This window comes from Oculina patagonica, chromosome 11 (genome assembly GCF_052425735.1).
Source record: "Oculina patagonica isolate OP01 chromosome 11, crgOcupat, whole genome shotgun sequence".
NCBI lineage: Eukaryota > Metazoa > Cnidaria > Anthozoa > Scleractinia > Oculinidae > Oculina > Oculina patagonica.
In genome coordinates this window covers 10,563,490-10,588,230 of record NC_135768.1, presented here as the reverse complement: position 1 = coordinate 10,588,230, position 24,741 = coordinate 10,563,490, and the positions used below count along the sequence as shown (strand labels likewise).

The following is a 24,741-nucleotide window of genomic DNA, read 5'->3' as shown; positions in this document are numbered from 1 at the left end:
AAGCACTTCATTTCCACTGAAAGTAAGCCAAATAATCTCCCATGTCCTTAAAAGAAAAAAAAAAAAAAAAAAAAAAAAAAAAAATCTCAACCCCATTCAATTTTCTTGACAGCCAGACTGTAGCCACCTTTTATTAAATCAAGACAGATATATACAAATAAAAACCAACGTTTTCGACTAAAAATGCCCTGATGATGACTTTTTAGTCGAAAACGTTCGGTTTTTATTTTTATACCATGCCATTGAAAATACAGCCAATCAGAATACAGAAAAGGCGTTGTATATTCGACGGTATTCAACCCAACCTTCCCATCGTGCGCTGCGATCTTATTCTCGCTGAAATTTAGTAAGCGTATTTTCTATGGCATGGTATAAAATAGTTACACAACACTTTCTCGTGGTATACTATGGAATATCCCACTTGTCACTTGTATTTTCTTGGTATACACACTCGCCTAAAGGCTCGTGTGTATACCGAGAAAATACAACTCGTGGGATATTCCATAGTATACCACTCGAAAGCGTTGCATAACTAGTATGTATATTTTAGAGCCTTTTAACTTTTTTCTAAACATTTTACCTCTTAGCGAACATTATGTTGAACATTAAGTCAAGCTAAGATTAGTTTAACAGCAGCTGTATTAATCTTCCAAACTACTGGTAAAGTAACGTAATACCAGCTGTCACGGTCATTTAGACCGAAAGGAGCGCAAACAATTCCCATGATACTTTGCGATCCGAGTATCAGCTTGATCTGAGCTCCTGACCATCCCGGAAGTACTTCGACTGTATTATACTACTGGCCTACTCGGATATTTTCGCTACAAATCGATCTCTCTTGTCGGCTGAATCTTTTTAAACAAGTTATGTAATACAACTGAAGCGCATCTCGCGTCGAAAGTTCTCGGTATACATGGCGGTTGTATCGGTGGGCAGAGAGGTAAGCAGAGGTAAGACAGCCATTTGTTGTAGTTGATGCACAAAATTTAAATTCAGGTTTCTCGGTGATCGTACACTTCTTTTGGCTCTACAAGAGAGCGATGAACCTGATATGAATGTAGTGTTAAGTTATTAATGCCTTTTTACGAAAGGTGTACATTGCAGTGTGCTTAGCGCTATACACAGGCAACAGTGTGCTTATGCAGTTGGTCTAATTTTATACTTGTCTGTTGACACGTCTGGGAAAGTATGTCAGCGATCTACATCAGGAATTGCTTAAACAACTTGATTATTCAGTACTTCGAACGATTCGATGTAATGATTTAAAACGTCTATAGGTCTTTTAAAAGCAGCAGTATTTCGGTCATTCTATAAAGTTGCTTTTTGTAACTTATACATTGATTTCAAAACCGTGTTGTGATAATATTGGCTTAGTTGCCAACAATCGAGTCATTATGTAAATTATCAACAGTCGTCAAACAGTCACGCAAGAAAGAGACAAATTCCGTGATTTTGCTCTCAATCAGTTATTTTTTTCTACATGTAATTGATTTTGTTCTAAATTGAAGTTGTTGTGAAACGTCAACGGGGAAGCAGGTTTTGGGGTATTATCGAAATAGTTTGGTTTCTAGCTTGCTCTACGAGAGGCTGGTGAATATATTTTATAGAACACCCCCGGCGAGTGTTTGCTCGACAACTCGGCGAATTTTCTGAATTTTTGCCTCAAAATTTCCAAAGTGATTTTGCACATAAAAAAGGTAGGTAAGCAAAAGAAAACCCATAAGCATAACGGTATGAGACACAAAACAAGCTCCACATTCGACATATACAAACATCAAAATATCTTAACATACCGTAACGAAATTAAATACTAACAATACAAAGTCACGCTGCAGACAACGGTAGGGGTATTTTAAGATAATCATACATGTCTTTTCCTGTCCAAATATGGTAATAGTATATTTTTCTTTTTCCCTTCTCTGCAAAGGGGATTTTGATCTGTTAACAACAAACAGCAGCTAAAGTGAATGACAATTAAATCAAACAATGTTATGCTTTGATTATTTTTTCTCGTTTTAAACATTAGGTTAATATATTTGCCTCTATTTTTACACGTACTCGCCATCATTTAGACAAAGGAAACATCAATTTGGAAATGAGTGTTCGTCGTGATCTGCAAGTAACTTTCTACAATTCAAATATTAATCTGCTCATGCGCATTACCTTTTGAGTGACAGTGATTTTTGCTGCAAATAATATTCTACTTTCCCGAGAAAATTGCAGTTCCTTTTCTAGAGTCTTCAGACAACGATTTGAAATTTCTGCCTGATCACACACAAGCTTAGTGATCGAATGATAAAACGCTTATTGAAAAGAAATATCGCGAAATATCGTGATTTGTCAGTGTCTCGAAGATCGCTTGCCTCTGACAACTCACGGTATTTAGCTCAGCCTCGTACAATAATCTTTATAACGATTATTATTCCTTTCAGTTTAACTTGATCCAGTATCAAGAAGAAAAGTAGTGAGGCAATGGAGAGTGTGTTTGTAAGGGTTCCCAAAGACTTAAAAGGTTATGTCATCGGAAAGGGTGGATGTAAGAAAAATGAAATAATGCAGTGGTCTGGAGCAATAATCAGGTCACTGAGCAGAGAAGAAGAAGGGTTTACAGTCAGTGGTGATCCAGAGCAGATAGCATACGCTACGACGCTTATATTAGACACAGTGGTAAGTTGTCAATCATCGACAGATTGCCATCATTGTGACAATTTTTAAATGATAAATAATTCCCCTTAACCCTCTGACATTTATCAGTGTAAAGTCATACTCCTACCTCTGTACATTACAACGGTGAATGCGAAATTTGTATAATCCTGCAGCTTAAAACACGGTGGTCATGACGGCAACATCAACAATCGTGCTGTGACAAACAGTCTTCATATCAATGGCCTTTTTTATGCTAGAGACATTAAAGCCGTCTGAGGTGTTAAAGTTGTCTCGAGACGACATTAATGTCTAGTATAAAAACGGTAAATAACACAGACGCCTTTAACGTCTGATAGCTTTAACGTCTTTTCGTAAGAGCGTCTGAACGACGTTCTTAACGGACAGCTTTAACGTCTCTAGCATAAAACGGCCAATATGTCTATATAGGAATAAACAACTCGGCGGAAAATTTAAGCATCCCGATGAGTTGCAAAAAAAAAATACAACACCTCGGGATGGGGCATCCATCTCCTTGTATGTCCGAGGCCGAGGGTTGAGATATTTGTTTTGGAAGGAAGGTATGTTAATCATGAGGATAAGATGGGGTTTTTTAATATATAGAATGAAATTCTACTAACTGTTACTGTAAAAGCAAGATCTGTAACAAGACCCCTACGAATTAAATTTTAAAATCTAGAGTACGTGTGGGGACCAGAATTCTGGCCAAAGAGCCACTTTGTAGCTGCATATCAGAGCTGAAACATCTGAAACATGAAAAATGATTATAATTTATTTAAACACTGATTTGTTGACTTTTAGATAGCATCTATTTTAAAATAAATTAGCCCATCATCAGCTGCTCCAAGAGCGTTCCCACGACCTTTTGGGCAATTTGTTTCTGGTTTCTATTTTCCACTACTGTATTAGACTATCTCCATCCCACTGCAGGATGAAGCCCACTTTTCGCTTCCGCCAATTTGGTCCGTCCTGCACATAACGCAACCACATAAGTCCCTGAAATTACATTATTTTTCCATCTTACTGAAGGGCGACCTTTATTTACAATATCGAATGCGTTTTAGAGTGGTTGGTCGCATTGTGGCGCCATAAACATTGACAGTCAATTTTGTTTTTAATAATATCATGATTAAATTTTAGCTTTTCCTGCATTTTAAATGTACGTTGACTTTTACAGGAGGAGGCAAGAATTAATAAGTGGGAACTAGTAGAGATTCCAGATGAATATAAAGGAAGAGTTATTGGAAAGTCTGGAGCTAGACTCGATGAAATAAGCAAACAGACGGGAGTGAGCTTTACTCGCAAAGGAGGGGAAGTGTATATAACGTATGGTACAGAACAACAAAGGCAGCATGCAAGAGTAAACATCGGAGATATAGTGGTATGTATGTGTTAGTTCATTCCAATGCATATGCGGTACATGTCCGCAAACCACTTCAATAGTATCCATAAACTGGCTCACTGCCGAAAGCTTAAGACATCCACAAGCCCTAAGCAGTGCAATTCGAGAAGTCTAAATAAATCATCCCTTTTCTTAGGTGTTAAAAGCTCTTATAAAGCAATCGTGGAGTCGATTTGTGGGATTGCGGTAAGCGGTATCACCATTTCCACGATCCCATAAATCGACTTTCTATCGTCCATAAGAACTGAAACAGTTGACCAATATTCCACAAGCCTTTTATCCAAATTAATCTATAACGGTATTTTTGCTTCCCGTCCACCCATCAACCAAGCATTTTTAATGTGCTACAAATGTTCTAATGAAAATGCAATAACTGCAAAAACTGTCAACGCAATTTTTACTGAACATTTCTTTGTGACATCTGCAGTTATAATTAATCCTTTACACCTTTTTAAACTTAAAGTTGTCATTGTTTTTTTGAGAATCAGATAGCTTTCGTCTTTTAATCAGACATTAACAAATTGTTAGAAGCGACAACAAGAAGGAAAGGCAATTAGTTTAAGGTCATTGCCCTGTATTGCATTGCGCATCCTTACTACGCAGGATTTTACGCATAATTAGCGCGCGCACATAAATAAAATGGCGGCTATTTTCTATGCGGCTTAGTCCGTGAGAGAAATAAACCGTCAATTTTTCGTTAACGGCTATGAAAACAGATCAATTTCTGTGTTCGAAAAATAAATCATTATCACTGGAAACGTGTACTTTGCTAGTACTTGCACGTATGGTATATACAAGGTCTTCCTGCTCCTAAACGAATATGGTAACCCCACTTATTTATTTCAAAATTTAAGTCCCCTTAAGTAAATCAACCAGTAGGCAAAAGGTGGTTGAAAATCTATGTTCAGTTCTATTTTGGAGCAATGACCTTAACTCCATGTGTTTGTTTATTGCAGGCTACAGCTAGGCTTAGAGGCGTAGAAAATGAATTTTTCAAAGCTCGTTGCTACATCGATGGCCGTTATCTTCCTGAGAACTGTAAACTTAAACTTGAGAAGGTGCCAGAAGAAGACCACGTCTCGCTTCCCGGACCACTTGCACAGTTTAGACTGAAACCAGTCGAAGAAGAAGGAACAAAGGTCAGATGATCTGATTCAAATATTTCTAAGAATTTTTTTTTTCAAAGAGCTACTAGTTTTAGAAAAAAAAAATATTGAAATGACAATACAGTTGTAAATAATAAAGATGGTAAATTTTAAGCTCGGTAATAAATAATGAAGATGAAGTGTTCAAAATGACTCGAGCATGGGAGAAAGAAAAATTCAGAGTCCCCGACGGGAATCGAACCCATGGCCTCCCAGATACCGGTTGGGCGCTCTAACCAACTGAGCTACAAGAGACTCGTTGTGAGCTGGGCCATTTTTACTAGGTTGATAAGTGACTCGCGTCCTGCATACTGCTAGGATCAGCAATGTCGAATTCATCAAGTTTGTAGTAAATAATAAAGATGGTAAATTTTAAGCTCGGTAATAAATAATGAAGATGAAGTGTTCAACATGACTCGAGCATGGGACAAACATTTGATAAGGGTTTTAAATAATTTGTTGTTATCAACAGTTGTTATTAAAAAGGTTGCATGACTATTCACAACCCACAACAAGTGAATGAAGAAAAGTGACATGTACACGTTTATCCACGACCGCGTGTACTTTTTCTTGTCTGGTTTTGTTTCGTTTGTTAAATTTCCGCTTTCAATTGAGTCTTCTATCCTAATAATGAAAAAAAAAAAATTCACAATGCTCGTTTTTGAATGGGCGCGCGGAAAAAATTTAGTGGTAAACAATAAAAACGATATAGTGCTTCTGTCTCGGAACTATGGGTCTGATACAATTAGTTGCCCGTTGGAAATCATAGCATATTAGTCCTCGAAGCTTTGCTTGTTAAATATTTATTTTAAGAACATCAAATTTCCGCGGGGGAACTATCAGCCCATAGTTCCTCGTCAGGAACACTCTGTTGTTTAAATAAAAAAGGAAAACAGTAGCAAACGAATTGTATAACTGGCTCGAATAGTGTAACTGTGCATGGATTGTGCGATAGAATAAAAAAATGGTGGTATAACCAATGTGTCCCAATAAGGAAATAAATTTGGATAGATATCACATATAACGCAACACATTATCGGCTCGCTTTCTAGCCGTTTTGGAAGTCCTGTTAAATCCTACTCCCGCCGCCAAAAAACAGCTGAAAATCATCTGTTGTCACATTTATTTTGGTTGAAACTTAAGCTTATTAATAATATTAAACGAGAAAGTCAGGTGTCACAGAGTGGTTAACAGTAGGGTCCTCTATTAAGATTAAAACATGTAAAGGTCTGGGGAAAATAGCGATAAAACTAAAACAAAATGCTAATTTTTAAAAGACTATGATATAGAACTGAAAGATATACTACTCGATTATTTTATGGTTTGAAATATAACAAGTCATTGTGACGAGTTTATCATTTACATCTTAGAAACAATTGAAGTACTTGTCGTTTTTCAGCTATAGTATCAAATGATATTGTGTTTTTGTCTGACAGGACTCTAACAGCAACTGGAGTCATCCCAACTACCAGCCAGATCTCGAGAATGAAGCTTTGGACTCGCTACGTAAGATTAAGTACGAAATGAATACAACAGAGTATCCAAAGGCGGACATGTGGTGTCATTTAGGAACCTCCATTGTTCGAGGACCCGATGATGGTAATTTTTATTTTCCTCCTCCTCCTCCTCATAAACCTCTTCCTCTTCCTCCTTTCAATCTTCTCCTTCATCTTTTCCTTCTCCGTCTTTTTCCTTCTGTTTTTCATTGTCCTTCTCCTCTTCCTCCTTTTCCTTTTTCATCTCATTCTACCTTTCCCTCTACTTTTCTATCGACTCCTCTTCCTCCTCTTCCCTTTGGCTCTTTCTCCTGCTCTACTTCCCCTTACACTTTCTATTAACTGCTTTCTGGGGACCTTTATTGGTGGCTCAGTAACGTTTGTGTTAATTATTTTGGGCTAACTTTGGGAGGTGCGGTGGCATACTGGATCGAGCGGTTCGAGTCCTGGCGGGAGTCATTGTGTTGTGTTCTTGGGCAAGACACTTAACTCTCACAGTGCCTCTCTTCACCAAGGTGTATAAATGGGTACCGGCAAATTTACTGCTGGTGGTAGCCCTGCAATGGACTTGCATCAAATCCAGGGGGGAGTAGAAATGTTCCTAGTCGCTTCATGCTACGGAAACCGGGATACGCTCCGGCCTGATTGGCCACTAGGATCGTATGCAGTCTTTACCTTCACCTTACCTTTTAATTTTGTTATTTTTTCCTAGGGAGCGTTCACGAGGAAACGTTGAGCATCGATGAAGCAACAGAAAAGTTGCAATCGGATGATGGAGGAAGGCACTGGAGAGTGACATTTAGAGAGCGAGTGGATCTCCAAGAGGATATATTCGAACGAAATGGTTACCAAAAGACGTCTGAGGATAATGCATACATTGCTAGATATGACTTGACTTATCTGACGCCTTGTTTTTATCGACTAAGGTGTAAGGTAGGGTTGGGAGTTAATGACTGGGAGCCCCATCCTCGGAGACCGAGGGGCAGTTAGTGGGGGTGAAGGAAACGCGAAACGTCAAGAAAAAAATATAGAAATTAGCAAAGAAAAGTTGGAGCGATTGAAAGGTGCCCCTGGGGAAAGAGTCCTACCAGGCCAGTTCCAAAAAACTCTCTGAATACTGCCTCCTTCCCTTTGTATTATTCTGCCCAATCGGCGGCCTGCAGGTCTACAGTCCTCACAACAGTTTGTAGCACTTTCCAGCTCTCAGGCTTTGATTGGTCAGTACTACAAAAATTTATCAGTTACCACAACCAAAATGGTATCAAACAAATGCCCAATCATTGATAACGGTAAAACCTGTAAAAACACCCTCAATTTTAGCGTTAAGTGCTTATACCTCAAAAACGAGTCCGGTGACCCCCATTTTTTCTTATTTAATAATGATCAGCATGTCAAGATACAACTTTTTGCGAAGTCAAAAAAATTTCTCAGGAGCAGTTTTAGAGCCACCTTAAATTTACCCTTCTCGAAGCTGAGATATTTACATGACTTGTTACATTACTTGTTTCCTCTCTTCTTTTAATCTACCTGCATGATCATATTGTTCGCAAAACCGTTTTATTTGGCCAAACATTACAATGGGAGGGGAAAGATATATGGCGAGATGGTGTAGATAAACTGGTTCCGTCTTTCTTTTATTTTAAATCAGATATGGGTTGCAAAGGAGAGCGCCAAGAAAAAGTTGGATGAAGATCAAATTCCATTTAGTGATGTTAAGAACAAATTGGAGGAGATCCACTTTGAAGATGTAATAACACAGTCACGTAGTCGAGCATGGTTGGTTCTAAAATCTCGAAAATATCTGCAGTGCGACATTTTGTTTCCTGGTTGCTTATTTGATTGCAGGCTCACCATACGTGGAAGAACAGGTACGAATCTAAGTTTGACTTGATTTGAGGCTTATCGAGCGGTTACTCTATATAAGCCACGTTTTTGTTTCACACCCACCGAAGATTTACATGTACGGTGGGCATACATACCTGGCTATCAAAACATAATAGAATAATTAGGAATCTATAATTTTATGAATAACGTAGATGTAGAGGCGATTCATTTGCCAACCGTGAAAATTGAGGAAATTTCAAGTTTTGATGGCACAGTCAATTGACTATGCCACGAAAACTCGATAGCAACGATTCAATTTTGAAGTGATGATACGCCACGTCTTCACAAAACTTCTTTAAATTTAACATTAGCTTGGTTTTGGTCTCAAAACAATTTGTTGACACAACTTCAGCAATCTCAACAATCTCTGACAATTACTCTTTTTCTTAACTGAGTCTGTTTCTCTTGATGTTAAAAGTTTACTGAAATGTATTTTTTTGATCGTGTTTTTTTTGGTAAGGAGGTCTTTTATTTAAATTCAATTTTACACCCGTGTACTATTTGAATTATTAACATCACTTTTTGGTTTCCATTCAGCAACGTAATTCTTAATTCGTACGGCCTAAGGCATAGACGTTTTTGTTGGCGCATATAATTATCAGAAACAAAATTAATGATTTACATGCAATTTTAACTTCTAAAGCGGCAACAGATTGAAAAACCGAAAGCAGGCAATCCAGAAAATTAAGGTAAAGGTAAACTCCCAGAACAATATGAGCAATAGCAAAAACAACAATGGTTCAAAAGCTATGCCTTCACTTGAGACTACGAATATAGTCAATTTAATTTTTTGCTGCAACAACTATTGATAAAATAATAGTTGTCAAGTCTTTCGTGACGTACGTTATTTCTTGTTATGTTTCATGTCACTCGCTACAGATCATGTTCTCGCCACAGGCGATGTTCCTGAACTAGAAGTTAGACGTCGTTTGTCAACATATCTGTCTGGAATAACTTTGGCAGAGGAGGATGGTTTTGGACTACGACTTCCAGAGAGGGATCTACCAGAAGGATTTTACTTGACCCATAAGCGATGCTGTAGGCGAACGACGTACTCCGCCAATCCAGGATTCTCTATTATTCTTTCAAAGGAGAACACATGGTGGCGCAATGTTGAAGGACAAGAGGAGAGCAGAGAATCGGTATTATTAACTTAGACAAGTAAAATAAAATATTAAAATTATTACACAGTGCACTATCCATCCGGTGTACACTGAGAGCCAACAGATAATTGTTAATTATCCTGCAAAATCGCGGAATATTTAAGAATTGGTTCATGCTTAGCGTGCGTATATCGAGTTATGGATGCAAGTTTGGAGAGCACAAAAGAAGCGTAAGAATTGCTCGAGCCATCAGCCGAGAGCAACTCTAGCTTCTTTAAGTTGAAAAGCTCCAAAAGCTTCTTGAACATTTGTTGAGCTTTAAAACACAAGAAATACAGTAATCGGTCTTCCCTAAAACCACAAAAAATGTTTAATATGGTAGTTAACTCAACTACGCCAAACAAAAGGATTGATGCGAAAGGTTTTATTGAAGATATTAACTTGTAAAATAAATGTACACAAAGAGCGACTGAATGAAGAAGAAAAGCAGCAAATAATTTATGCTTACGGGATGACCGTAAAACTGACAACTTAATGTGATTGAGTGTACGACACAAAATTAGGCTCGACACTTCAGTAAAGTTGGTATCATTGAAACTTTTTTTGTTATTATTATTTTTTTTATTGCAAAACACACACAGAACGTTCTTATAAGGTGACATGTTCACTACTAATTACTTACTACACAAGACTTTACTAAATAAATTACTTACTATACAAAGCCTTACTTATTACTTACTATACAAAGCTTACTCTACTTACAGTACAATACACTGCTTACACTACCTACATAACAATTAAATTGTTTACAACACACTACTTACAATACAATACTCAGTTTCTTAAAATTTAACTTCTAACAGCGCAATACAATTTATCTCTTTTAATACATTTACAAAAAAAACTATCAACTACTTTTGGCTTATTAAAGATAAATTATAATGAAAATGGTAACTTATAAAAACTAAATCAAATTGCGCCATTTTTTTCTTACCAACATTTTGTTCAAAAATTTTAAGCTGTTTCTGTCAGTCATTGAGAGGGGCTTGAAAGAGCGTTGAAGGAATTACCTGTTCAGAGGACCTTAGAGCCTAATATATTGAGTGTATTCGGCTAGGGAGGGTGAAGATAAAGAGATTAGTTTTTATTCATTTATTTTATTTCTTCTTTAAAAGGCTTTCCAGCAAATCCCACTTTTTGTTGGTTGTATCATCTGTTCTTTGTTCAACGACATAAATCGATTTAAGATAAAGTAGAAAACTTTCTATTTTAGGAGGTCTTGTTTTATTTTTACAAATCCAAATAAAGTGTCTGGCCAGTAGAAAGCAGAAATTAATTTGGCGATGATTTTTTGAGCAGTCCGGTATCAATCCTAAGGCTACAGAGATGTTCACCGTGTAATGCTCTGGAAATATTTTAGATAATTTTAGCAGTTCGGTTAAGGAGTTCCAAAAGGAGGTCACCCTGGAGCACGACCAGAAGAGATGCTTTAATTTTTCTGGTTTTTCTTTGCAGAAAGAGCAGTTTGGGTCATCTTGTACTCCAATTTTTGTTAAGAATTCATTATTTGATATTCGCCTATGTAAAAGTTTGAATTGGAACTCGACAAGTTTTGTGCTTTTGGTGCATTTAAAAGCTAATTGATAGGCATCGCTCCATTTAATGCATTTTGTTTCTTCTGTATTACAGTCTTCAAACCATTTCCGTTGAGATTGGGAAGAAAGCGTAGATTTTTTGGATATCAGTTTCTGATACACTGGTGGGCTTGTTCGTTGCGATTTTATTAACGTTTCCGAAAAGGTTTCGTATTCGAAGTCTGTCGTAATAAGGATGTTTTTGTGTGCGTCCCAGAGCAGTTTAAGGGCCGATATGAGTCCATAGTATCTGAGAGGACAAATTTTAAGACTGAATTTTGTCTGTACTTCAAAATAGGATAAGAATTTATTTGAGCCATCTTTCAAATGCTTCACCTTAGTGATACCTTTATGATAACATTCAGAGTAAAAGACAGGACGGTCATCAATTCTGATCACTGAATTGTGCCATAAGTTTTGGTTAAGGAACTGATTCTCAGATTTAATTTCATCTTCAAAATTAACTTCCGACCAGATTGTCAGTACTTCTTTGATGAAAGTATCTTTAATTTGAAATTTCTTTATGTCTTTCGTGTTGAGATTGCCCTTAAGGACTATTGGACCTCCACTTTTGTCTAGCTCCACATCATAAAAAAGTTTCCATTTACCATTATTTTCTTCATCTAAATATTTTTTAACCCACGAGGCTTTCAGGGATTTGCTAAAACTTTCAATATCGATCATTCTGAGGCCTCCGCTTGGGTAGTCATTAATGATAACATTTCGTTTGATTCTATCTGGTTTTCCATTCCAAAGGAATGAAAAGAAAAGTTTGTTTACTTCTTTGATGACTTTCTCATTTGAAGGTAAAGGCAATAATACATAAACGAGTTGAGAGGCGACAAGACTCTTCAGGACTGTTATTTTGCCCATTAGTGTGAGTCTGCGATATTTCCAGCAGCTTAAGACAGTCCTTACCTTTTCTAATTTTTCATTGTAGTTCAAAGCCGCGGTTTCTTTCGCGCCAATTGAAAGCCAAACACCAAGAGCTTTTACTTTGTTTTTTGGCCACTTAAAGTTTCTTCCAGAAAGTGATATTTCACTTGTTCTTTTTACGTCAAGTCAAAACTTCTTAGACTCAACACTTTGAGCTGAATTTCACTTCAGTTTTAGCTAAATATAGAGTCTTCGTGACAGCCGTGGGGCCGTAAACAAGCACGATGTAAACGCATGCTTTGTTCGACTTGCACAAGGCGTATAATTTCCAGAAAATATATATTGCTTCGGATTTTTCTGTAAAACTTAACTGTTATCGCAATTTTTCAGGACGTATAGGCGGGTTTGGCTTTGCTATGTTACGCGCTATGCCCTATGCGCGCTATGCCCTGGGTCGAGTTGGCTTTATATGTTAGGCTCTATTTTGCAAGATTAAGCAGGATAATTGGTTTATTATCCAAGGACTTCCTTATCGTTCAATCGTATATGAGCAACGTGACAATTTGTTTTATTATAATTTTGAATATTATGTCATACGTGCCTTCAACAAATACTGATAAATGTAATAACAGGAGAACTAGAGGATGCGAAAAATATTCAAGGAGGAAACGATTAAAAAAGTAATGAGGGAATGAACAAAACAACGAATTTACGTAAAGTGCAGACTCTGTATACTATTCTTCCTTATTTTTTTTTTTTTCTGTAGTACTCTTGCAAGTGTAATTCGCGCAATTTTCCCGACACTTATGGCCGTCGCCTCCACTATTTTGATGCAATTTAAGATTCTGTCTAGAGACCACCTTGTGTACTTGTTAAGTACAACATTTTAGAAATAAAAACATTACAAAGCCAACGCCCTATTCATAACGAGAAAATAAGTTAGCATTTAATTGCTTTGCACTCGACAGTTACTTGGCTCAGATCGTAAATATTGAAGCGTATTTTTCCGTTCTCCGTTCTTCGCGGTGACTGGTTTTCTTTTAATGGCTCCGGTTGCAATTGCATTGCAGATGTAATGCCTTGTTTTTTTTTCTTTTTCTGTTGTAGACTGACCTTCATCTACACTGTGAAGAGTGCGACCAACTTCTCAGTAGTAACGACTGGGAACCGGAAATCGTTGCTCGTAAGCTGCCAAGCTTTATTGAGTTCGTTATGAATGTTCAATGCCTCGTTGTTACTGAGATGAAGAAAAGCGGATCGACACGAACCAGTGAGTAAAAAGCTTTTCTTTTAATGAAATTCCATATATTCACCACATTTTATATACTAAATCAACATCATTATTTGCCACTGTTTTGCCACTCTTACACATTAATAATTGAGTGACATTGAATGGAATGGGATGACATGTGTTGAGTGAAGAACTCAGAAAAAATTCTTAATTCACAGATGTGAATTACTCATTCACGCTAAATTCACTCTTAACACATGCATTGAAGATGAAGTTTTGTTAGGCTCTTCAAACTGTTCAATATAATTACAAATTTATAAAGAATACAAAAAATGCTCGGCAATTTTGTAATATTTTTCCTCTTTCTCCTTTTCTACAGTTCCTCCAGAGATTCTTGCGCGAGGTGCTTTAGCTCGGGAAGTCTATAACAATGCCCTGGCTGAAGGCAAGACGTGTGTCAAGAGAGTGCCATTGATGGCGATTGGTCAAGACCGATCCGGGAAGACCAGCTTAAAGAAGTCCTTGAAAGGGATACGTTTTAACCCCGAGGAAGACAGCACTGTGGGTATTGATGTGGATCGTTACGATTTCGAAGTGACCACCGAGATGTGGGTGACGGGGAAGAAGGATGAAGAAGCAAAATCTGATACAGCAGCCATTTCATTTGAGCATAATGCAGCACGATTGGTTGCGGAAAGATTGAAGAAAGAAGAAAGTGCTACTGAGAGAGTAGCTGTTGATAGTGCAAGAAGCTTTGATTCTGAAATCACCGATATGCTAATGGAAACATATTTGAGTGAGCCACCAGAAGACCCAGCCCCGATTGACACGCCAGACGATACAGCACCCACCGACTTCACAGATGAGCCTCATTTACAAGCAGAAAAAGAACCTGATACAAACAAATTTAATGAAGAAAACGATGCTTTTATTACCACAAAAGTTCCAGATTTCGAAGATATAGCTGACATTACTGAAAAGTTACTCCAACATGATGTGTTAGAAGATGGAGATCACATATATTCAATTTTCTGGGATTTTGCAGGGCAGTCGGTTTACTATGTGACACATCCACTCTTTCTCACAGCAAGAGCCATCTACTTTTTGGTTTATGACCTCAGCCAAAATCCACATGGTACAGCCAAACCATTGGTGAAGCAAGGAGTGTACAAGAAATTTGAAGACAGCTTCAACCTGAAAAAGAATGTGGATTATTTAGATTTTTGGATGACTTCCGTGGCTTCCCTAGCCAGGCAGGATGAAAGCAATGATGTAGGAGGTGAAGCGTTAGTAAACAAATTTCCGTCAGTTTTCTTAGTGTGCACTCATGCTGACAAACCTCACGATGGTCGTGATCCTCGGGAACTAGCTGTCGAGATATTTGGTTCTCTGAAAGACAAGCCATACGGTCCCCAGTTGTCTGATGTGTTCGTTGTTGATAACACCAAATCCGGTAGTGAATTGGAATGCGGAGAGGTCACGCGCCTGCGAGAGGCAGTGCTTGATGTTGCTAAGGAGCTACCTCACATTAATGAAGCTATCCCAGTCAAGTGGTTAAGATATGAGAAAGCTCTTCAAATAGCCAAGATAGGAGGGTACAAGTGTATTTCTCTTGCACAAGCAAGACACATTGCATCTGAAGTGTGCAACATTTACAAGGATGATGAGATCCTAACATTGTTAAACTTTTTGCACGATCTACGAATTTTGATTCATTTTAATGACACTCCAGAGTTAGATAATGTGGTGGTCTTGGATCCTCAATGGTTGATTGACGTATTCAAGAAAGTGATTACCGTCAGGCCCTATGACACGAAAGAGAAGGGGTTTTTGAACCTATGGTGCAAGCTTGAGAAAGAAGGAATTTTGGAGGAAAAGCTTTTGGAACATGTGTGGGATCCTTTGATTTGCCAGAGAGCACCACTTGAAAGTCTTATTGCAATTATGGAGAAATTTAGCTTGCTGTGTCCTTGGCCGTCGTTGGATAATTCCTGCAACAAGCAGTATCTGGTCCCATCAATGTTGAAGTCACATCCACCAAAAGCGATCAGTGATCTTGTTGCATCTGCACAAATTCCTTCTCTTTTCCTTAAATTTAAAACTGGTCAGGTTCCTGCGGGCTTGTTTTCCCGACTTGTGCTAGAATTCTTTCAATGGTGCAATATCAAATTTCCGCAGCAGGCAGCAGTTCCCCAATTTTTCAACAATTTTGCCAGATTTTACATCCTTCCGGAAGAAGGCCACTCTGTGGTCCTTCTCTGCCACTCTTTGTCGGTCGAGATTCTTGTTCTTAGCGGCAGTGAAGCTATTGACACACCTGATGTGACCTCGGCTCGTGGTGTTCGTGATCAACTAGCTTCGATGATTGATCGCATGCGGAACAAGTTCTTTTGGGTAAGGAACGTAGGATGTGAAATGAGTTTCTTATGCCCAGTTTGTTGTCAAGGACGTGCAGTCAACTATTGCCGAAATCACCATGTAGAAGGCTGCAAGCAAGAAGAATGTCTTCACTTCTTTCCAGAATCTAAGCTATGCAACGCTAAACAGGTCCTTCATTGCACCAGGTCCGCTACTGCACAAGATAACCGAGTCACGGTCAAACAGTTTGCTCCTTGGCTTCCATCTGGGCATGAAAAGGTGAGCATGGGTTTTTGTTGCGCATTATACGTATAGTGGATAGAATGCAGTTATTCAACAGATGGAATTGCACAGGTTAGAGTTAAACATTTCATCGTTAAATTCTAGGTCTCTTTATCGCAAAGGCTTGAACCATGGTCATTTAAATGTTACTCGTGGAGGTTTCTGTCCTTGTGCTTTAGTGATTTGATAACCCCACCCTATATAAGTTTTTTTAATGGTATCGAACAATTTTCAACGCTGATCATTTTTATGGTATAACAGGTTACCGTAGTAGTAATGGCATATAGGCTGTACTAACGTATTGTCGCGCAAATAATCCGTTTTAACCCAACGTTTTGTAATTTTCTTTCTAGCCATTCCTTATTAGTCTTCTTCGCATTTTTCTTTCATTAGACGATATTATCATTATTGCAAAAACAAAAAAATTGTAACTTCGCGCGCGTTTGTATCACTTTTGATCGTAGGCAGCCCAACTAAACAATTTGTTGAGCTACCAGAACAGTGTAACATGTCAAAAACAATTTTATAATATAGTTTTCATAAAAAAATACAAACTGTAACAAAATTTAACAGAAGGAATTTAGAACCATAATTATCTTAAACATGGTAAACAAAAGAGAAACAAATTCTCCTGTTATTCGTCAACAGCAGCAAGTGACTGATGAACATGATGGGGGACTTCTTTCTTTTGTGGAAGGTCAGCTTCCTTTCTTGTGTTATGTTTGCTCTGTCGTTTTATAAACAGTATTTTCCGCTTTATTTTTTTTCAATTTGACTTCGCCTTACCTCTAAAACGTCCTTGAAAAAGATCTATAACTAAGTTCCTTTTCTTAAAGACCTTCGCCATCCTTGTCACAAATCTCTCTGAATTTATTGCTGTGTATATTTTAATTAGATGGACAGCCGGAAGAGTCACCTGCTTTATCTTGCAACGAGTTTGGATCTCTTCAGCAACAATCACTTGTGACTGTTAATCAACCAAAAGCTGTTTGTCTACAACAAGACACAGTCAATGAAAGTACTGGGTGGCTTTTTCCATTTTCACAAGGTAAGTTTCCATCAAATATCGTGCTTCATATTTTTTCATTTAAATTAATTAACTGATTTTAGTTCCTTAACGGTAACTTTTTGTCATCTAGATGATTTTGCAAATATTTTCTGGTACTGTGTATTTTTAATCCAAAGGGCATTGCGAAAATTCCCTTACCTTACCTGGCAATGTACTTGGGTGTCTCCAAGCACCATCTTACGAGCCCAAAGATGTTGTGGTTAAACTACTAGATGATTTACAGCTGGAGCACACGTCACTAGAACAGCCAGATCCTGAGACCAGGAAATGGATCCGTTGCCTAGCAAGAAATGCAAAGTGGTTAAATAGGCTGGATGTGGTTAAATACTTGAGACAGGTTACTCCCGCTGGAACCACGGGTAGGTGTGACACTGACATTATTGAAGACGATCACAATGACGATGGCAATAATGGTGTTGATGGTGACAATCATTGTTTGAATTAAATTATAGCGGATATAAAAGAGGAACTCCTTTTTCCTTTGATATTGTTATCCCGGCTGTATTGTTCTGCAAATTGTTTCAATCAAGTCCTTGTCTTATGTTCTTTCGAAAGATCAATTCAAAGAAAATTGAAAAGATGACGTGCTTATGTGTCATGCTTATCCGTCCGTGTGATCTTGGGCTTGGATTTGAGTTAAGTTTGGCCTTGGCTACGTTATCGTTTGTTTAAGCTTGTGATTATGCTTTAATGCTTTGGTCAAAGGGACTGAACTCCGTGGATCTTCTTTTGCGAAAAAGTGGTGAATCTATTCGTTCTCCTGCTTCTTCAAGAGGATGGAAATGTCCTGGATTTGACAAAAAAATGGAAAACTAAACAATGAAGTGACACATGCTAAATTTTCATTAAAAAAATATTGTCGTCGATCTAATTATCGCAGATCATAAAAATTCGTTCTTTCTTCGGTTTAAATAGGATAAATACGACAGAAAGAAAGTTTCGTTTTCCAACATTGCTAAATGAAAAGTTTATCCAGAACAAAAAATTGTTTTACAAATTTCAAGAAATGACGAGGCAATTATGTGAAAATGTGTGATGTCGCAGAATAAGAAGTCAGTTACCTTAATTTGGAGCTATTGTAATTAAATGAAGCAAGCTTTCTAGAAAGCTTTTTTTGCATAATTATAAGAAATACTGAATTATTGTGAATTTGTTGCGCGATTTGGGGCCCCACAGGGTTACTTAAATTTTATGGTACTTCGCTTATGAGTAACACAGAGCGACAGTACGTTTGTTGTGCAGTCTTCTGCCTGCAATCTCAGTGTCTACAATCCGCATTTTATATTGACCGATTTGCAATATTAATGTCGTTTATATTTTAAATATTAGTATGTAATATATATTCGCCCCCTTAACAGGGCCTCTACTAGAGGAAAGTATACACGTATTAGAAATTCCTCAGCAACAGAGGTTTGATCTAACAGTGGGTTTGTCAAGTAAGTTAAACGTTTATACAATGCTTTTAGTGATTCAGTATTGGACAAAGTTGAGGCCAGTTTTAGCTTACCTGTCATTAAAATTACAAATTAGCTTTTATTGTTTTAATAAGCAGGGAAGAAGCTTATGGGGCAAGAAATTCTAATAAATAGCAATACCAATAATGCGTATCAGTATAATTTACAGAGGTGAATATAAGAATCGGATATTTTTTTGGCCGAGAAGCTCAGTTTATGGCACTGTTTTCACCGCTCTAGATGGTGAAAATAGCATCTCAATGCTTGATTAATTTAAGGTAGCTCACTACAGTTTTGATGGGGTAAAATTGTCAGAAATGTTTTTTTTTCTCTTAAAACTGTTTGTTACGGTGTACAGCTATATTATATACGACATTTTAACAACAAAGGCGGTCTTTGTTTTAACTCTACACGTAAAACCCGTTCACAAAATTTTAGAAGTTAGAGATTGGCTTTGGAACATTCGTGTGCAATAAACTAAAATCTGTAATACAGATTTGGAGATAGTAGAAAAATGTGATATTTTGCTTATTTTAAAAATAGCTCAAAAGCTGTTTACATGATACCGGAATGTCTTTTATTCCAGGTCGAGTTCATTCCATTCCGATATATTCCTCTACATCTGTTTACATGATACCGATACTAAATTTCGTTCCCTCTTCAAGTCATTACAGAATGAATTTTTTTCCGGTTTTCATTCTGAATGAAATATTCGTTCTGGTATAACATCTCATTCCGCTATCATGTAAACTGAACATGAACTCCATTTCGAGCTGAATCGCAAACCGTGTATACGTAGTCTGGGGGCGAGTGACGCATGCGTATCGTTTTTATTATGGCGGACAACGAAGGTGTATTAGGTGAGGAAAATACTTGCAAGAAAAAGGATAAAAAGGTAAGAAAGATATAAATATCCACTGGAAATGGGACGGCACGCGTTTGCCTTTTCTGTTTGTCCCAGAGAAACAGCCCTACGGGCAAATTGTTGGTATATAGCTATTAATAGGGACCACGGAATAACCATCCTGTGTTTGTGAGGTCACAGCATGCCCATGAATATTCAATTTCCTCATTAACTGCTACTGTAAATATCAAAGCTTCCTAAAATCGGCTTTTGCGACTGTGTTTTTGTAATAAAATGAAGTAGAAATATTTCCACACTGTTTAAGTTTCTTTTTTTGCCGTTCTTTTGGCGAATTGAAGCGTGCGAGAGGAATTCTATGAAAGTAAAGAGGCTGTCTTTGTAAAAGTGGTCTGGTCGATCTGCTTGAAAAAAAAGATTTCGCTCATTTCGTCTGTGTTACAAGAATTTTATGTACTTATACTAAAATCACAATCCGCTTGATCAGATCATTTATTTTTTTCCAATTTTAAAGGATTTTGGGCGTACCCGAACAAGCGCTCATAACGACCAATGTCAAGGCTTAAATTTACCAAACAAAGACAACGGCCAATTATATTATGTCTTTTAAAATTTATCTCACCGACGTTCATGAACATTGAGCTCGAACCAAGCCAGCAGCAAGACATTAAGGACATCCCTTTCACACATTATTAGCGCTGTCTTGTCGTAAAAAAAACTTCGCTGTACGCCAACAAGGAAGGGAAAGCACAAAGTCTCTACCTTAACCAGATTCATATGCTTCATCAAATCAAAGTTTGCTCGTCAAATATTGTTATTCCTTGTGGAATTATCGAGCGAAATTCGAACAATAACGATCTTGCGTCCGTACAAATGGTTGGAAACATTTTGAGACAATGTATGAACGACTTGCGTAAACGTGTACGCAAGCCGTTCATACATTGTCTCTAATTTTTTTTCACGCACGTAAAAAAATACGCGTCAGTGGAAATCCAGCATTATTTTCTTTCAAATGAACTATGATACATTTATAGTTATATTGATTTTTTCTATAATTCTGACTGCTTAAGGCATGTCTGCGAGGCACTGAAGTTGATGAAACGCCTCGTCGCTCAAGATTTTAGCGGAGCTCCTAAGCGTAGCACCATAACCATGAAAGAAGGAACACTATCGAAATGAGTTTTCATGGTCAACATGGATAGCGGCATGGTTCGCGGGCTCGTAGGTACGGCGTCCGTACGGAGTCGCGCAACATGGCGGCCATAGTGAAGCAAGAAGGCCGTATAAAGGCGGCCTTTAAAATTTAAAGAGGTTTGAAAAGAAAAACAAGAAGCAATGAAACAAAATGTGGCTGCAAATTACGTGTAGAAAGTAATCGACCGCCAAAAAAGTGGACATTGAGAGCCATAATCGATCGATGACTTTCGTGTCTATCTGTAAAGCCAGCATCGTACATGAAGGAGCATTCGAAAGCTAAATCGGGTGAGATTGGGTGAGATTTGAACTCACGACCTCCGGATCGGCAGACTGGCACCTTACCGATTGAGCTAATCTGACAGACTCTGTAATGTACGTTGAATATATCCTATATCAATGTAATAGATATTGTGGAGTCTACTAAACTGCTGCGAAACTATAACAGGATCGCGAAACTATTTTCTATTGCTAGAAAGCAGATAATTTACTGTACTCTAAAGTAATTTTTCGTGCCATGAGTAATGATTTTGCCCCGCTTTAAGATTATTATTTTTGTCGTACTGCTGACATTCAATATAACCGTGAGCTATTTAAATTTGTGTCGCACCTATAAACCGCCATAAACATTAGTACTTTGGCCGCTTATTCACTAGAATGAAAACATTGTAAGCTCCAGTGAAAATTAAATAAATGGGGAGCTCCGCTTTTAGGCTTGCCTAAATCTATATATTATTTCTAGGCAAAACATGAAGCTCGCCAAAATTAGGCAAGTTTACACAGCTATAAATAATCATTAAGACGATACCGCAAGGTTTTCTTCTGTAGTAACATTTTTTTTATTGTATCTTACTTCGGCTAGCTGCGTTGGTTTAATTGAAATAGACCACCTCACATTTTCAAAAATAATGTTTGAATCTGAGCGCGTGTTTCATCAAGGTGTGTGATAGAGGTGACGTTAATGTCTTAAAGCCGTTTTAACTGTCTAATGATGAAAGCGAGTCGAAGAAATATATTTTTTTGCGGCTACCTCCAGAGGTCCTAAATGTTCGATGCCGAAGTTGCACGCCTTGTATAAATGTCATGAAATGTTTGTATTCTGTATACGAATGGAAAACTTTTAAAAAGAGAGTGTCCCAGTAAAAGCGGTCCGGTTGCTCTGGCGTGAAAAATATATTTGGCTCGTTAATTTCTTGTGTGTTGCAAGACTTTTATATACTTATACTAAAAGCACAATTCGCTTGATCAAATCATTTATTGTTTTGGAATTTTCAAGCATTTTCGGTTCACCCGAACGAGCGCTCATACTCAAATTTACTACCGGTTTCAAATAAATCAAGCAAAACCGATAACTTTTGCCGGAAGCCCTCCTCAGAAAGTAAAACGGGTTTCAATACAAAACGCCCTTTAGGGGTACCCAATGAAGATACTTCGAAAATCACGACGGCGAAGCCCAAAACAACATGAAATAGAAAATTAATTTATACTCCCTTTTATGTAGATTTGGTGAGTGCACTACCAAATATAATGTTTGAAGTGTTTATTTCATTAAACACATGTGAATTTAAGATGCAATTATTTCTGAGGTATTTCTTTCGGGGTACCTCATATGACTTTTTGTAGTGGAACAAGTTTTGCTTTCTGGAGAGGGCATAGGCAGCAATTTTGACCAATTTCAGTGAAGGCTGCGTGAATTGTCCCGGCCGGAGGTACAGATCATAGTAAATCGGCAAATTTACGACTTAATTTAATATTCCAGCTCGTTTAAAAAAAAAAAACAACGACACGACCTGGTCGGACCCAAATTAGGCCAAATTATAGTTCAACTAAGACTGTTCTTTTGAGGACCGAGAGCTCTGATGATGATTTTCTCGGCTACATTCCATAGCCGGCACCCGATTCTTCGATGTCGAAGTTGCACGCCTTGTGTAAATACTTGTATTTTGTATACTAGTCGAAAATTTAAACTCGTATATCTGCTCCCGCACGCTTTAAATCGCCAATTTATTACAAATACAAAGTCGTAAAAGCCGATTTTAAGAATTTGCCTAATAGTCATTTGGGCATGCTGTGGCCACGCAAACAAATTAAACATAAACATAGGATGGTGAACCTGTGTAGGGACAGAGACATTGCACGTGAAACTGGCGCCATCTTTGTTTTGAATCTGGCCTGAAAACCGCGCAACCGATATTAAAAGCTGAGCTGTCGTCATTTGAATGCAGAACGATTTTCATTTTGAAACGAAACTCGTTCCGGAATAAAAATTACTCCGGTATTATGTTAGCAGCCCCTGGATGAAGGTCACACGTACCTAGAACATTCAAGGAGGTAACTCTTTCGGGAGAATTTTTTTACCCAAGCATGACTCTATGAGCTTTGAGAATAAACACGAATCAATGGAAATTACAATTTTCGACAAACATATAAAAAAACGTGTAAAACCAAGCAGTCTACTCACAACCAAGGTCAAAAAGAAGCCATCTTCATTGATCTGTCACACGTACACGGTGGCCATGACAAAAGGCAATTAATCAACTGCACACTGCAGGTGCACTGTCCAAAACTCGACTTCCAGTCATAAACCTGGTGAAATTATTATTGTTCGCAGTCGTCACTTAACCAGACAAATTTACCTCCCTAAACTTTCCCAAGGTAAAGTCTGCTGCATGGCCTTAGGCGCGACGAGAATTGATGACGATGATGATGATAAAAACCATTTGCACGTAAAAAATCTACTTTCCCTAGGTAAACCTTTTATTTCGCTAGGTAAAATGACCTCATGTGACCGCACCTTATATATTAAATAGCTAAGTTAAGAGCTTTTGTTGTTACAGCGAACACTAATCAAGTATTATATATTACGGGGCCCTTTCAAGTGATCCTTTTAATCAAAAGCGTTGTTTCTCTTCTAGGTGGAGATGAATGGAAGCTACTTGCTGAGAGGCTAGGCTTAACTTCAGAAAGGATTCGTTTCCTAGACAAACGTCTTCTAAACCCAGCAGATGCCCTTTTGGTTTATGTTGGAAAACAGTGTAATATAACTGTAGGAGATCTTTATGCCTTGTTAAATGAATGTAAGCTACATGGTATGGCCGATCGATTATGAAAAGATAAAGACTATACGCGACGACCGTAGTAACAAACTTGAAGGAGACTGATCTAGTAAAAATTGTAAATATTGTAAATAAACTATTGTAAATATTTCAAAATATTATCAATAATATTTTCAAAATAAAAAAACTTCCTTTACCGGAAAAAATCACAGCGAGTCCTTTGCTGGAATTGATGACGTTATAATACCGTATCTACGGGCATGACACGGAGGATATATTGTGGACGCTAGTCGTCCATTTACACTACCCCCTGAATATTTAACAACTATTCACCGAAGTGGAGGTGGTGGATATTTACCGAGCCGCGGAGCGGCGGGTTTTAAGTATACCCTGCTGTTATCCTTACACAAGTTTTTATTGTATATTTTATTATTTGTTTTAATTGTAAATATTTATTGTTTCGGAAATCTGAATAAATAAATAAACGCTGACGATGTTCCCTAAAATGAATTACCTGCTTTCGTGTTCGCACGTACGACCAAACAAACTGGACAGTGCCAATCAATCAGAAGGTAATGAGCTACAAAAGAGTGTGAGGCTTTTTGAATATTCCTAATACGGTTGCTGAGAAAATCAATCTTCTTCACATAAGAAGGCGTAGACTTTCTCAAAGCCCGTTTCCGGTGGCTAGGTCATCTTGCGTCGCCCGCTTTTCGCGACTTCGTCGCTCGACTTGTGGCAAGTCCAAAGAAGGCGTAAAAGAAGGAATACAGTCCGACCCCTATTAAGCGGCCGCCATCGGGACTTCGAAAAGTGGCCGCTTAATAGAGGTTGGCCGCTTAATAGAGGTACAATATAAATTGGAAAGAAATGGCAGTAAACATGGTTTTATTGACTCTATATAGCAAATACTTTTAAAAAGTGAACATATATGAAGATAAATCCAAAATTCATTGTAACAAAACATCAAGTGCATTTCCAGCCCATAACCGTGACACAAAGAGGGCAACTAGTTGAAATGTACAGTATTT

General features: G+C 37.8%; 2 protein-coding genes across 3 annotated transcripts in view; one reads left to right on the top strand and one right to left on the bottom strand.

Moving 5' to 3' along the window:
- LOC144630246 (uncharacterized) overlaps nucleotides 1-24,741 on the bottom strand; it is a 148,550-nt gene that overhangs the window by 84,450 nt on the left and 39,359 nt on the right. The window lies entirely within an intron of this gene.
- LOC144630192 (uncharacterized) lies at nucleotides 748-24,208 on the top strand. 2 transcript variants are annotated; one of them, XM_078488509.1, is made up of 15 exons: nucleotides 748-940; nucleotides 2,433-2,667; nucleotides 3,842-4,045; nucleotides 5,023-5,205; nucleotides 6,648-6,810; nucleotides 7,420-7,640; nucleotides 8,356-8,575; nucleotides 9,471-9,733; nucleotides 13,312-13,474; nucleotides 13,815-16,072; nucleotides 16,724-16,772; nucleotides 16,971-17,123; nucleotides 17,261-17,503; nucleotides 18,503-18,580; nucleotides 23,570-24,208. In XM_078488509.1, exons 2-15 carry the CDS (start codon nucleotides 2,473-2,475, stop codon nucleotides 23,761-23,763), a joined length of 4,587 nt encoding a protein of 1,528 aa, XP_078344635.1. In that variant the 5' UTR covers nucleotides 748-940; nucleotides 2,433-2,472; the 3' UTR covers nucleotides 23,764-24,208. The 2 variants fall into 2 exon arrangements, with proteins under 2 accessions (XP_078344635.1, XP_078344636.1); XM_078488510.1 differs by having other exon boundaries at nucleotides 748-950.